Source organism: Pongo abelii, chromosome 23 (genome assembly GCF_028885655.2).
Source record: "Pongo abelii isolate AG06213 chromosome 23, NHGRI_mPonAbe1-v2.0_pri, whole genome shotgun sequence".
NCBI classification, from domain to species: Eukaryota; Metazoa; Chordata; class Mammalia; order Primates; family Hominidae; genus Pongo; species Pongo abelii.
Window position 1 is genome coordinate 24,098,032 of NC_085929.1, and position 15,395 is coordinate 24,113,426.

Here is a 15,395-nt window from a genome sequence, read left to right on the forward strand (position 1 = left end):
GACCATCCTGGCTAACACAGTGAAACCCCGTCTCTACTAAAGAATACAAAAAAAAAAAAAAAAATTAGCCGGGCATGGTGTCGGGCGCCTGTAGTCCCAGCTACTAGGGAGGCTGAGGCAGGAGAATGGCGTTAACCCGGGAGGCGGAGCTTGCAGTGAGCCGAGATCGCGCCACTGCACTCCAGCCTGGGCGACAGAGCAAGACTGTGTCTCAAAAAAAAAAAAAAAAAAAAAAAAGGAGAATGTTGTAGGGAGTGGGAATGGAAAGTTATTTCAGTGAAATAGGCCCAGGAGCCCCACCTGGCCCCCAAGATGCCCTTCACTCCGAGACTGGCCTGGCTAGGGCTGAAGGGCAGACCCGGGGAACTGTTATTTCTGGGACGGGCTTGACTCCCCATCTTGTCCTTCACTTACAGGGGCTGCAGTGAACCTCACTCTGGTCACTCCAGAGAAGGCCATCAAGCTGGCAGCCAACGACTTTTTCCGGCAGCTGCTCGTGGAAGATGGGTATGGCCAGGTGGGGTGGGGTTGGATCTTGCACTGTGTGTTTTTTGGGAGAGATGGCAGGAAGAAGATTTCAAATGTGCCTCAGTATACCTGCCTGCATGCATATAAATATGTGCACACATGGCTGAGGGCTGGTGTGTGTTTGGGCTGCTGGAGAGTGAAGGGAGAGAATGAGCTGGTATACTTTGGAAGTGTGACAGATAATATAGAGAACATATAGCATATACAGACAAATCCATCAACTAGCCAATAAATTTTTTAAAATCAGCCACCAAGCTGGGTGCAGTGGCTCAGGCCTGTAATCCCAGCACTTTAGGAGGTTGAGGAAGGAGGATCGAGGTTGCAGTGAGCCATGTTGGCTCCACTGCACTTCAGCATGGGTGACAGAGCGAGACCTCATCTCAGGAAAAACAAAGCCCCCAAACACTTTCTAGCTCTCTCTGTGCCTCACATTGCCCAGTGATGTTCTTGAAGGGATCAAGGACAACGCCTGGCCTGGGTAGTTTTCTCTGTCACTGTTTTCAGCTTCCATGCGGTGCTACCTCCCTAGCAGGCTTTGTTTTAAACTTAGTCCCCTCTCGGTACAGAGACCACACCTAAGGGCTAGCTGATGACTTGACCAGCTGGGTGAGTGGTAGCCACGGGTGCCATCCAGGGAAAGTCCCCCTCTCACAAGAGGGCAGCTGCACCAGGGCGGGCCTGTGGCCTGCGGCTGAAGGAGCCTGCAGCTGAAGGAGCCTGACACCTGTTCCCATAGGATGCAGCGGAACCTGAAGATGGAGATGCTTGCCGGGTGTGGGGCTGGGATGTGCCAGGTGGTGGTGACCTGTCCCATGGAAATGCTCAAGATTCAGCTGCAGGATGCTGGACGCCTGGGTGAGGCCTGTCCCCACCACCTATGGGAACAGTAAAGGGCTGGGATTGGAACCAGGCCATCCCACACCCCACCCTTATTTGCTAGGCTGTGTGACCAGTCAACTTTCCAAGCAGGTAGAAGTCTTTGGCCAGGCACGGTGGCTCACGCCTGTAATCCCAGCACTATGGGAGGCCGAGGCAGGTGGATTACTTGAGGTCAGGAGTTCGAGACCAGCCTGCCCAACATGGTAAAACCCCATCTCTACTAAAGATACAAAAATTAGCTGGGCGTGGTGGTGCATGCCTGTAATCCTAGCTACTCGGGAGGCTGAGGCAGGAGAATTGCTTGAGCCTGGGAGGCAGAGGTTGCTGTGAGCTGAGATTGCACCACTGCACTCCAGCCTGGGCGACAGAGTGAGACTCTGTCTCAAAAAAAAAAAAAGTCTTCATTTATGGTTACCCATTTCATCAATGCTGCCAGCTCTAGAACAAATAGCAGAAATGAGAATGTTGATTCAGAGGGTCAGAAAATACTTAAGGCTTCTGTCATATTTTCTTCACAATTAGACTTGATTTCCTAAAGATTTTAAGAAATGCTGGCCGGGTGCAGTGGCTCACGCCTGTAATCCCAGCACTTTGGGAGGCTGAGGCGGGCGGATTACGAGGTCAGAAGATTGAGACCATCCTAGCTAACACGGTGAAACCCCATCTTTACTAAAAATACAAAAAATTAGCCGGACGTGATGGTGGGCACCTGTAGTCTCAGCTACTCAGGAGGCTGAGGCAAGAGAATGGCGTGAACCTGGGAGGCAGAGCTTGCAGTGAGCGGAGCTTGCACCACTGCACTCCAGCCTGGGAGACAGAGCAAGACTCCGTCTCAAAGAAAAAAAGAAATGCCGCCTGGCGTGATGGCTCATGCCTGTAATCCCAGCACTTTGGGAGGCCGAGGCAGGCGGATCACCTGAGGTCAGGGGTTCAAGACCAGCCTGGCCAACATGGTGAAACCCCGTCTCAACTAAAAATACAAAAATTAGCCAGGCATGGTGGTGTGTGCCTATAATCCCAGCTACTCGGGAGGCTGAGGCAGGAGAATCACTTGAACCCAGGAGGCAGAGGTTGCAGTGAGCCGAGATCATGCCATTTACACTCCAGCCTGGAGGACAAAAGTGAGACTTCGTCTCAAAAAAAAAAAAAAAAAAAGAAATGCCAATGACTGGCTCACTGAAACCTCCAGTCAGTATTTTATGCTATAGAAGCTGGCTTTTGGTAGAAAGGCATAAAAAGGGAGAAGAGAATCATTCCCATTCTTTTGTTTTTTCCTGGAAGAGAAGTTTGGCCCTTTCCTAAATCCTGGTCCTCTCAGAATGATGGAGTGGTGTTGGCTTAGCGTGGTACACTCCTGTAATCTCAGCTCCTCAGGAGGCTGAGGCAGGAGGATCCAGAGTTTGAGCCCAGCCTGGGCAACATAGCAAGAACTTGTCTCCAGTAAAAAAAAGCAGCTGGGCGCAGTGGCTCATGCCTGTAATCCCAGCACTTTGGGAGGCTGAGGCGGGCAGATTACCTGAGATCAGTAGTTCGAGACCAGCCTGGCAAACATGGTGAAACCCCATCTCTACTAAAAATACAAAATTAGCCGGGCGTGGTGGTGCATGCCTGTAATCTCAGCTACTCGGGAGGCTGAGGCAGGAGAATCACTTGAACCCGGGAGGCAGAGGTTGCAGCGAGCGGAGATCACACCACTGCACTCCAGCCTGGATGACAGAGCGAGACTCTGTCTCAAAAAAAAAAAAAAAGAAAAGAAAATGTGCGGATAACTAGATTCCTAGTATGAAATATTTTCCTGCTGGATACCAAACAAATCTGGGACATGACATTGGGAATAGCTTCCTTTTGGCAAGGACTTATAATCTAAGCAAAGCTTCTCAGACACTGAGATTTAGGAAAAGAAATACTCACAGAATTTCAGCGTCGTAAATCCCATGGTTATTAATGGGCCTCACATTTTATTTTATCATTATTTATTTATTTATTTTATTATTATTATTATTATTATTTATTTATTTATTTTTTTTTAGGCAGAGTTTCACTCTGTTGCCCAGGCTGGAGTCCAATGGTGCTATCTTGGCTCACCGCAACTTCTGCCTCCCAGGTTCAAGTGATTCTCCTGCCTCAGCCTCCTGAGTAGCTGGGATTACAAGCATGCACTACCACGTCCGGCTAATTTTTTTTTTTTTTTGTATTTTTAGTAGAGACAAGGTTTCTCCATGTTGGTCAGGCTGGTCTGGAACTCCCGACCTCAGGTGATACGCCCACCTCGGCCTCCCAAAGTATTGGGATTACAGGTGTGAGCCACTGTGCCCGGCCACCTCACAACATTTTAAATGTGGTATAATTCCATTCTAATGAGTAATATTGAATTTATCAAATGATGGGCTCTGAATGATTTAAAGAATCAAATTCTACCAAATAGGGAAGGGTGGGAAGGACCTGTTCACCTTATCTTGGAGGACGAGCAGGAGGAGGTGCCCTGGAAGCCTGAGGGAGACCATTCCATCCTATTAGCATTTTAGGACACAGGAATTTCACGTATGTTCTGCCTAATGGTGGAAAGCAACAAATTCTTTTTGTGTCTAGAAATCACCTAGGCCGGGTGCGGTGGCTCACGCCTGTAATCCCAGCACTTTGGGAGGCCAAGGCAGGTGGATCACCTGAGGTCAGGAGTTTGAGACCAGCCTGACCAACATGGTAAGACACCATCTCTACTAAAAATACAAAAATCAGCCAGATATGGTGGCACATGCCTATAATCCCAGCACTTTGGGAGGCCAAGGCAGGTGGATCACCTGAGATCAGGAGTTTGAGACCAGCCTGACCAACATGGTGAAACATCATCTCTACTAAAAATACAAAAATCAGCCAGGTGTAGTGCACGTGCCTGTAACCCCAGCTACCAGGGAGGCTGAGGCAGGAGAATCGCTTGAACCCAGGAGGTGGAGGTTGCAGTGAGCCGAGATTGCACCACTGCAAATAAATAAATAAATAAAATAACTAAAAATAAAAATGACCTACATAGGCTGAGAAATGGTTTAGAAATGGAAGCCAGATCAAAACCAGTTTTAATGGGAGGGTAAGGAATGGAGGCCTAAGGAACGTGGCAGAGAAGCAAGCGGGCCAGGCTGTGGCTGTGCTCTTGGGAAGTGTTCTCAGCATTGGGATAGCTCCTGAGATACTGTAGACCTTAGGAAGACGTCCTCAGAGCCAAAAATTAACATTCTAAAATTAGGACATTCTTCTGGATGCTAGCTGAGGTGTCAGCCTGGCCTCTGAACTGTCCCAGGGGCAGGGATTGAGAGCCACACTCAGGAGTGTTTTGTAGCATCTGTTGGGGACCAGGTAGTGATGAGGTCTGTCCTTTCCCTTCCAGCCATCCATCGTCAGGGCTCAGCCTCAGCACCCTCCACCTCCAGGTCCTACACAACTGGTTCGGCTTCCACCCACAGGCGCCCCTCTGCCACCCTCATTGCCTGGGAGCTGCTCCACACTCAGGGCCTGGCTGGGCTCTACAAGGGCCTAGGTGCCACTCTCCTCAGGTGAGCCTTTCTTCCAGTTCCCTAGGACAAGTGCACGGGGGAGGGCACGAGGGCCAGAGAGCCGGTTGTCCCTATCTGCCTCTGTGTCCTTCCCAGAATATCCAAACCCAGGTGAGCAAACGATTTCCAGGCTTCCTGTTTTGTCCGGAACTGGCCAGGGTGGCACCGAATGGGTACCTAGAAGACGAAAGTTTTAGGCCGCTTGTATAGTGATGACCAGGCCCACAGGAAGGCTTTGTGGCCCAAAGGCACCTAAGAAAGCCCTGTCTACAGAGGGCCGCGGAGTTCATAATGAATGAGTGGTCATGCCCCTCATCGTCCCTTGGCCTGCCTGCCCCTGTGCAGAACGCATCTCCCGCCTCGGACGTGCCTCTGGCAGTCAAGAGGCTGCAGGTGCTGCAGTGCAGAGGAAGGAGCTGGGAGGGCGGGACAGATGGCAACAGCTCTTTTGTCCCCTGCTGTCCCTCACCCACGCTCATGGGGCACGGAAGATGGGAAGAGTCCCCGTGGCTCCTCTCACTGCAAGCCCCACAGCTCACAGCAAAGCTCATTGTCCCACCTTGGGTGGCAGCCCCAGGGGAGCTTGGAGCTCAGTGTTTCTCCTTCCTCTTCTGCAGAGATATTCCCTTCTCCATCATCTACTTCCCACTGTTTGCCAACCTTAACAACCTGGGGTTCAACGAGCTCGCCGGTAAGGCGTCCTTTGCACATTCCTTCGTGTCAGGCTGTGTGGCAGGTTCCGTAGCTGCGGTCGCAGTGACGCCTCTAGATGGTAAGGAGGTGGGAGATGTGTCCTTTCTATGGGATAAACAGTAATTTTGCACTTATAGATGAAATAGCCCGACCCTGGAAGCCATACTGGGTTGCAATCTGGCTGCTGGCAGAGGCTCACTAGAGGCCCTCACGGAGAAAGTGGGGCCCAAGAGACCTTCCTTCTGTTTCTCATCCCTGACACATCCCCTCACCTTCAAGATGCTGATTCCTTTAGCTTTTTATCCACTCAGAAGAGTTGTGAGCCCCAGCTATAAATTATTGCTAATGTGTTAAAATTTGGGGCTGGCCGGGTGTGGTGGCTCACGCTTGTAATCCCAGCACTTTGGGAGCCCAGCACTTTTGGATCACCTGAGGTCAGGAGTTTGAGACCATCCTGGTCAACATGGTGAAACCCTGTCTCTACTAAAAATGCAAAAAAAATTAGCTGAGTGTGATGGCGGGTGCCTGCAGTCCCAGCTACTTGGGAGGCTGAGGCAGGAGAATCATTTGAACCCAGGAGGTGGAGGTTGCAGTGAGCCAAGACCACACCACTGCACTCCAGCCTGGGCGACAGCACAAAACTCCGTCTCAAAAAGTAAAGAAATACATAAAATTTGGGGCTAATGGCGGGAGCTAAACCCAGCGTGAGAAGACAATGCTTCCCTCTGTGATAGGGCTGCCTCCAGCTCCCTAAACTTGCGGGTAGACTTCCTATACCAACAGTAACCTGACCAGGTGCGGCGGCTCACGCCTGTAATCCCAAAACTTTGGGAGGCTGAGACAGGAGCCCAGGAGTTTGAGACCAGCCTGGGCAACAAAGTGAGACCCTGTCTCTAAAAAAAGTCAAAACATTAGCTGGGTGTGGTGGCGCATGCCTGTAGTCCCAACTACTTGGGAGGCTGAGGTGGCAAGATCACTTGAGCCCAGATGGTTGAGGCTGCAGTGAGCTGTGATTGTGCCACTGCACTCCAGCCTGGGCAACAGAGTGAGACCCTGTCTCAACAAAACCAAACAAAGCCACAGTAACATGACTCATTTATTTTATAGCTGAGGCCCAAAGAGGAAGACCTCCACTTACAGATCACACAATGGCAGAACTGGCCTCATGACCATTTTTTTTCTTTTTTTGTTTTTGAGACGGAGTCTTGCTCTGTTGCCCAGGCTGGAGTGCAGTGGTACAATCTCAGCTTACTGCAAGCTCCACCTCCCTTGTTCAAGCGATTCTCCTGCCCCAGCCTCATGAGTAGCTGGGACTACAGGCATGCGCCATGCCCAGCTCATTTTTGTATTTTTAGTAGAGATGGGGTTTCACTATGTTGGCCAGGCTGGTCTCAAACTCCTGACCTTGTGATCCGCCCACCTCAGCCTCCCAAAGTGCCGGGATTACAGGCATGAGGCACTGCGCCCAGCCTATGAGTCAGTTTTATATGTGGTGGCTCTAAAGGAGGACCCAGCCCCTTAGTGTTGAGGGGAGGACACCGAAAGTAAGCTGTTCACTACTTACTTTAACTTTTACTTGATTTAGTTCTGAAAACTCGAATCCAAACCCTCAAGAAAGGCCTGGGTGAGGACATGTACAGTGGTATCACCGACTGTGCCAGGTGAGAGCCAGGGTCCCCTCAAATGGTGGCTGGGACAGGTTCCTCTGCGTGGGTGTCTGCCTACACCAGATTTAGAGACCAACTTGAATGCTGGGCTCTGGGTTTCTTTGAAGTCTGTCTTTCCCTCACTTCTCAAAGAAAACAGAATGTACTGGGGGCCTTTTTCTTCTTCCTGGCATCCCTACAGCATCTCTCACCAAAGATTCTAGCCACATCTAACCTATTTCCAAGGCCTTGACCCAACTGCATAAGTAACCAACCTGCCTGCACCTAGCGGGCGAGGTACAGCTCCCACACCGTTGGCCTCTTGCTCTTGTTGTGGAAGGCACTATTCTCAAATGAGAGGTGCACAAATGGAGAGGCTGCCACTGAGGGCTGCTTGCAGAATGCCCCTGCCCATCAGCTCACTGGCTCTTCTTTCTCCCCAGGAAACTCTGGATTCAGGAGGGACCATCTGCCTTCATGAAAGGCGCTGGCTGCCGGGCACTGGTCATAGCACCTCTCTTTGGGATTGCTCAAGGGGTCTATTTTTTTGGGATTGGAGAGCGCATCTTAAAGTGTTTTGAGTAGACAGAGCTGGAGGTCAAGTCCCTGCACTCGCCGCCCTCTCTCTAGCCCATTTTACTTAGCCTAGAGGGGGCAAGGGCAGGCGGGGCCACTCCGGCCTGCCTGGTCCTCTGCGTTGTAGTGCTACCTCAATCTCAGGAGAAACAGCCCTATATTCTAACAAGTTGAGCATAGCCTTCTTCCTCTTCATGTCTACGCTCATGTTCCTTTGTGGGCACAGCTACCAGGGGCTTTTGGAAGCCCCTAACCACCTACTTTTCAATAAAAATGGTACTTTCATTGTATTAATTGCAGGACCTTAACAGGTAGTCACAATAGAAGGGTTGTTTCTATATTTTAACATTTCTACTTCACAGTCAAACTCGGCATTCTTCAGTCAGCTTGAGGATTTAGCATTGTTAATCTTGGACTCCATAACTTATGAGTCCTAGCACTGATTTTGAGGAAAAGGAGGATCAGAAGTTCAAGGGACCGTGAAAGCCCTGAGGCAGCACCTAGTTTGAGACCAAGCACCTTTTCGAATCCCTGGATGGCTGAGGGGGCTGAGGCTGGCTCTGACTGGGCAGCCCAGCCCCTCCCCCAGAGCCCAGGATCTTGCACACCCTTCCCTGTAACCGAGGAACACTTTGAAATAAAGGTGAACGGTTAAAATCTCATCTGTTCATCAGTGGGTACAGCAGACAGGCTGCAGTGAATGGTATCACCATCTACTTTTCTACGTGCATTTCAAAACCAAACATTAAAAAGGGCCCAGAAGCAGACCCCCGTCACTCTTCAAACTGTTACTTATGGGGGTGGAGGAACACAGCCATAGGGAAATATCTGCTTGTTAGTGACACTGGGTTTTAAGCCTTGATTCTATCCCTTCATAAGTGAATCGTCTTGAGGAGCTGAGTTTGCTGTGAGAGCCCTCCTCACGCACCTTGATTCCTCCCCCAAAGGCTGCTACAGGAGAAAGAATGTCACAGCAGCGGGGCCAAGTCCTAAGAAAATCAGCACCTGCTACAGGAGCTGGTGTTTACAATAGTCCCACTTACTGTGAAACCCGGGCTAACGAGGAAGAGGATGGTGCTAAGGTGGTCAGCCTTGGGGGCCTCACTCTCTGTTATGAGAACTGCATTTGAGTATGGGCCCTGGAGACAGACCTCAGTTCAAGTCCCAGCTCCACCATGTACTAGCTCCAAGGCCCTGGGCAGCTCTTAGTCGTCACCTACGGAAAAATAAAACATGGGACAGGGAAGGAAGAACAGGGCCTCTGTGAAAGGATCTGGTTCCAGCACACAGTGACCTGCTCCAAAATAACTCGGTTTTTTGGGTCTGGCGCCGTGGCTCACGCCTGTAATCCCAGCACTTTGGGAGGCTGAGGCGGGCGGATCACGAGGTCAGGAGATTGAGACCATCCTGGCTAACACGGTGAAACCCCGTCTCCTCTACTAAAAAATACAAAAAATTAGCCAGGCATGGTGGCGGGCGCCTGTAGTCCCAGCTACTCGGGAAGCTGAGGCAGGAGAATGGCGTGAACCCGGGAGGCGGAGCTTGCAGTGAGCCGAGATGGCACCACTGCACCCCAGACTGGGCGACAGAGCGAGACTCCATCTCGAAAAAAAAAAAAAAGAAAAGAAAGAGAAAAAGAAAAAAAACTTGGTTTTTCTCATTCGGGCAACATTAATAAAACTATTTCCTCAATAAAGCTGTGCAGCCCTTCTAGAGGCCACGTGGGGTGTGTGGAAGATCGCTCCTGGAGATGGGCTGGGAACAACGGGCAACAGCCCAGGGGACCCCCAGAGGGTTAACGGGTCCAGGTGCTGACAGCTGTCACCATCAAGTGCTATGGGGATTGGCAAAATACTTCTTTTCTAGGTGCCTCAGTAACAATTTGACTCTGTCAAAACCTAAATTTGTAGTGCCTTACACTAGAAATGACATTAAATCCGCATAACTCTTTTAATAAATAAAGCATATTCATGGCTTAGATTTTAAATCACATTTACAGATGAGGGAAAACTTCTAGGCCTAAACAGGTAACAGTAAAGCGACTACTGCTGGAAGGAGTGGTGTGCCACATGTGCCTTAAGCCTCAAGAGTAGGGACTGCAGGGCCAAACACCAAACACATCACCTTTAGGCCAGACGGAGTGTGCAGACCCAGGAAGCCCATGCAACCACCATCTGCCCCCTCCCCTAGTGCTGCAGAACCAGCTGGACACTGTCTCACTTTCAGATGAACTGGAGGTGGGTCCTGATCATATTACATGAAGCTTTCCACCATTGTGAACAATTAGGCAAGGCATGAGTGACAGAGGGGCATCGCTGATAAATACAGAGCAATACTGGGGCAGTGAAGAGGAAGCTACAGAGACATTCGTGTTTCTTCAAATATCAGAGGCTTCCACATCACAGCAGGAGAGCTGAGGATGAGCTCCACCTCCTGAAGGCTTAGTCCAAAAACTTCCTGTTGGCATTTGCACCAAACAAGGCTCCCCGGACTTCTGGCATCATCTGTGGAGAGAAAGTGTAATAAATACGCAATGTCAGCTGAAGAAGTTGTAGAGTGCTGCACATCTTTTTTTTTTTTTTTTTTTTTTTTTTTGAGACGGAGTCTCACTCTGTTGCCCAGGCTGGAGTGCAGTGGTGCATCTCCGCTCACTGCAAGCTCACACCATTCTCCTGCCTCAACCTCCTGAGTAGCTGGGACTACAGGTGCTTGCCACCACGCCTGGCTAATTTTTTTGTATTTTTATAGAGACGGGGTTTCACCATGTTTGCCGGGATGGTCTCGATCTCCTGACCTCGTGATCCACCCGCCTTGGCCTCCCACAGTGCTGGGATTACAGGCGTGAGCCACCGCACCCAGCCAGAGTGCTGCACATCTTAACCACAGGTGGAAAGCCATGAACCTCTACATGGCTGGGAAAGACTCACAAAGCCATGCACATCAAAGCCACCCTTTCTTTTCCTAAAGCACAGTAACACATTCCTTGGTGAGAAACTTAACTCTTCCCAAATCTGGGGTTCAGACTGCTTACAAAAGGGACACATTAAAAAAAAAAAAACAAAAAAAAACCTAAAGTCACTACTATCTCAGACTTAACTCATCATAATCATCTCACCACAATATGCTGGGTCACCTACACTCTTTCTTCAACAAACATTTACTGAGTGCCTGCTATGGCCACAGTAGCCGCAAAGAACACTTCCACTGCCAGCTTAGGCTGGAAGCACTTGCTACAGCCACTGATGAATCCTTAGGAGAACTTAACCCTGAACTTCCAAGGCTCGGCTGTCCAACAGGGCAGCCCTAGCTACAGGTGGTTATTGTGTGCTGAGAAACTGAATTTTTCAGTTTAATTAAATATCCATAAGTGAGTAGTGGCTATGATACTGGATGGGACAGTGGCTACTAGGAAACAATGTTCTGAGGTTTAAGTTACCAGAATATGAAAAAATCAAGGTGAAAGTGCTTTAGTTATAAGACAAGTATCTGCATAAACAGTAAACTGCATATCTAGGTCAGGGAATGACTAGGTTAGCAGCCACGGCAATAGACTACTAGAAGTCTAGAAGATGCCCAGCATTTTAGAACAAATGGAATTTTCCTGGCTTGTTTCCTAGAGTTCCTGTGTACAAATCTGGAAACATCTGAAAAGCCAGCAGCTTTATGATAATTCCTTTAAATAAGTATTTGTGTCTGGGCATGGTGGCTCACACCTGTAATCCCAGCACTTTGGGAGGCCAAGGCGGGTGGATCACCTGAGGTCAGGAATTTGAGGACAGCCTGGCCAAAATGGTGAAATCCCGTCTCTACTAAAAATACAAAATTAGCCGGGTGTGGTGGCATGTGCCTGTAATCCCAGCTACTCGGGAGGCTGAAGCAGGAGAATCGCTTGAACCTGGGAGGTGGAGGTTGCAGTGAGCCGAGATTGCACTCCAGCCTGGGCAAAAAAGAGTGAAACTCCATCTCAAAAAAGCAAAACAAAACAAAAAAACACAAGTATTTGCTTTAGTTCCCATCATTCCTGTTAGAGAAAGAACTTGTCAGCACCTTACATGTAGTAAAATGTACATATTCGAATCCTAGGTCAACAAAACCCTTGTTCTGACCCCAAAGTCACTCTCATGTAAATGTTACCACCTCAGCAAATGCTACTACATGCCCAATTCTCATTCTTTTTGAGAAAATGTCCAAAACTGTGGAAAGACAGCAACAAATCCCAAATACCAGTGAATGGACACGTGCTCTCTGTCCCACTTCAAAGTAACAGCAGACCAACTACCAAGAAGTACCCCCACACTCACCTGCTGGGCTATGAGATCCAGCCGGCTTTCCAGGGTGTTGGAAACCTTTATTTTACGATCCCCATTATAGATCTCAACTCCACCAGCTCTGCAAAAAAAAAAAAAAGCACAGGAAATAATCACTTTCAAAGACTTGAGAAAGATACATGGTATCCTTTACTCCCGCAGACGAATGCCCTTGTCTTGGTGTGTGGACTGCGCAACCTAAGCAACAGGCTTGAAAGGAACTGAAAAAGCTTCTGAAGATGTAACGCACAGTTGGTTTCAGGAAACCCCAGTCCCTGCCCAGATGTCCATATATGAACAGTGTAGTATTATATGAAACAGTGTAGTATTTGCATACAACCATCACACATCCTCCCCTATATTGCAAATCATGTCTACGGCACTTAAAATAGCTAATACAATGCAAATGGTTGTTATACTGTAGTGTTTAGGGAGTGAAAAGAAAAAGTTGGTTGAATTCACAGGTGTGGACCCCAAAGATACAGAGAACTGACTGTATTCATCTCAATAACTGTCATTTACCAAGTGACACTATGTGTCAATTTGTTTTGTTTTGTTTTGTTTTGTTTTTTTTGAGACTCGCTCTGTTGCCCAGGTAGGAGTGCAATGGCGCGATCTTGGCTCACTGCAACCTCCGCCTCCCGAGTTCAAGCAATTCTGCATCAGCCTCCGCAGTAGCTGGGATTACAGGCACCTGCCATCATGCCTGGCTAATTTTTGTATTTTTGTAGAGACGGGGTTTCACCATGTTGGCCAGGCTGGTCTCAAACTCCTGACCTCAGGTGATCCACCCACTTCTGCTTCCACAAGTGTTGGGATTATAGGAGTGAGCCACCGCACCCAGCCTGTGTCAATTTGATTTTATGTTACAAAACCTGTTTTAATTATCACAGCCAGCCCTCCCCAACAAAATGAAAAAGAGAGGATTTCATCTCAGTTTGCAAATCACTCAGTCCTCATCTGAATGTTTTCTTAAGCCCAATCCTGCTCATTACTGATGAGGCCCTATCACGACTGCATGTGTCTGATAAAAGATGCCACTGCTGGCCGGGTGTGGTGGCTCACCCCTGTAATCCCAGCACTTTGGGAGGCCGAGGTGCTCCCAAACTCAAGTTTGAGGTCAGCCTGGCCAACATGGCAAAAGCCTGTCTCCACTAAAAATACAAAAATTAGTTGGGCATGGTGGGGCGTGCCTGTAGTCCCAGCTACTTGAGAGGTTGAGGCAAGAGAATTGCTTGAACCCAGGAGGCAGAGGTTGTGGCAAGCCAAGATCACACCACTGCACTCCAGCTTGGGTGATAGAAAAGAGACTCGGACTCAAAAAAAAAAAACAAAACAAAAAAAAGAGGCCGGGTGCGGTGGCTCACGCCTGTAATCCTAGCACTTTAAGAGGCCGAGGTGGGCAGATCATGAGGTCAGGAGATTGAGACAATCCTGGCTAACATGGTGAAACCCCGTCTCCACTAAAAATACAAAAAAAATTAGCCAAGCATGGTGGTGGACGCCTGTAGTCCCAGCTACTCGGGAGGCTGAGGCAGGAGAATGGTGTGAACCCGGGAGGTGGAGCCTGCAGTGAGCCGAGGTCACGCCACTGCACTCCAGCCTGGGTGACAGAGCGAGACTCTGTCTCAAAAAATAAATAAATAAGATAAAAAATGCTATGAGGTTAGTGCTAATACGTCAATTTACAGGTAAGGGAATCAGGGCTCACTGCTATGGTTTGAGTCTGTTCCCTCAGAAACTAATGGTGAAATTTGATTCTCAATGTGGCAGTGTTGGGAGATGGAGCATAGTAGGAGGTGTTCAGGGCTCAGGGGCAGATCCCAAGGCAATGAATTGTGGCAAGGGCCTGGATTTTAGCTCCAGCAGGACTTGACTGTGAGCAGAGGGTGGGCTGGTATGATAGGGAGACTGGTTCCCTAGGCTCTCTGGCCTCCTCTCTCACCATGCAGTCTCTATGCACACACCCACTCCCCTTCCACCTTCTGCCATGAGTGGAAGCAGCCTGAGGCCCTCACCAGATGCAGCTGTCCAATCTTGAACTTTACAGCCATGAGAATCATGAGCCAAATAAACCTCTTTTCTCCATGAATTACCCAGCCTCGGGTATTCTGTTATAGCAACACTAAATGGACTACACCACTCAGTGAAACTGAATAAACGAGTCCAAGATTACCCAGGTAGTAAGTGGCAGAATGAGGAATCAAACCCAACTCTGACAGCAAATCTTATGAGTTTATATACCTTTTCCATTTACAGAGCATTTTCATATGTACTCTCATCTTTTTTTCTTCACTGCATGAAACAAAAAAGCAAAAAGCAATGATCCTATTTTACATACGATGAATTCAGTCTCCAAGTCCCATAGTAGCAAAAGGCCAAGATAGGACTCAAATCTAGGTCTTACATTCCTAAGTCTGATAATCAACTAACTTCAAAATGTGTCCAAGGCACCAGGCGCGGTGGCTCACGCCTGTAATCCCAGCACTTTGGGAGGCCGAGGTGGGCGGATCACAAGGTCAGGAGATTGAGACCATCCTGGCTAACATGGTGAAATCCCGTCTCTACTAAAAATACAAAAAAATTAGCCAGGCGTGGTGGCAGGCGCCTGTAGTCCCAGCTACTCAGGAGGCTAAGGCAGGAAAATTGCTTGAACCTGGGAGGCAGAGGTTGCAGCGAGCCAAGATCATGCCACTGTACTCCAGCCTGGGTGACAGAGCAAGACTGTCTTTAAAAAAAAAAAAAAAGTGTCCAAGGGACTTTCTTCAATGTTAGTCAGTAGTGTGGCTAGGTGGCCTCGGACAGGCCAGTGAAATCGAGAAAATGACACTGGCTCTCCCCTTGTCAGGAGTTTCTACTGCCTACCCCAACTACGCGAAGCTTATTAGGGACACTGATCCCAGAAATGTTCTGTCATTGCCTCACAGTCATAAAAATACCACTCATACCTGCAATTCTATCTCTAAGGAACATAACTACTAGGCATACACAATTCTTGTTTAGATAACTATTACTTAGAAGGAGGGAGTATCTACCTCAGCATCCAATACAGAGATCTGGTCCTAGCTTTCATTCTGGGGGCCACCTCCCCACAAAAGGAATGCAGTGACCAGAAACCAGACTTTTTTTTTTTTTTTTTGAGATGCAGTCTTCCTCTGTTGCCATACTGGAGTCCAGTGAGTGGCGTGTTCTTGGCTCACTGCAACCTCCGCCTCCTGGAT

At 48.8% G+C, this 15,395-nt stretch overlaps 2 protein-coding genes across 4 annotated transcripts in view; one reads left to right on the forward strand and one right to left on the reverse strand.

Moving 5' to 3' along the window:
* SLC25A18 (solute carrier family 25 member 18) overlaps positions 1-8,127 on the forward strand; it is a 32,619-nt gene extending 24,492 nt beyond the window's left edge. For both annotated transcript variants that reach the window (XM_002830824.6, XM_054543022.2), the window contains 6 exons: positions 417-507; positions 1,265-1,383; positions 4,787-4,952; positions 5,570-5,724; positions 7,231-7,306; positions 7,735-8,127. In XM_002830824.6, the coding sequence (XP_002830870.3) occupies positions 417-507; positions 1,265-1,383; positions 4,787-4,952; positions 5,570-5,724; positions 7,231-7,306; positions 7,735-7,876 (749 nt within the window). In that variant the 3' untranslated portion in view covers positions 7,877-8,127. The remainder of the gene's footprint in view (positions 1-416; positions 508-1,264; positions 1,384-4,786; positions 4,953-5,569; positions 5,725-7,230; positions 7,307-7,734) is intronic.
* Positions 8,128-9,803: 1,676 nt separating this feature from the next.
* ATP6V1E1 (ATPase H+ transporting V1 subunit E1) overlaps positions 9,804-15,395 on the reverse strand; it is a 37,524-nt gene continuing 31,932 nt past the window's right edge. For both annotated transcript variants that reach the window (XM_063722741.1, XM_024239781.3), the window contains 2 exons: positions 12,169-12,256; positions 9,804-10,371 (listed from right to left, as the gene is read on the reverse strand). In XM_063722741.1, the coding sequence (XP_063578811.1) occupies positions 10,309-10,371; positions 12,169-12,256 (151 nt within the window). In that variant the 3' untranslated portion in view covers positions 9,804-10,308. The remainder of the gene's footprint in view (positions 10,372-12,168; positions 12,257-15,395) is intronic.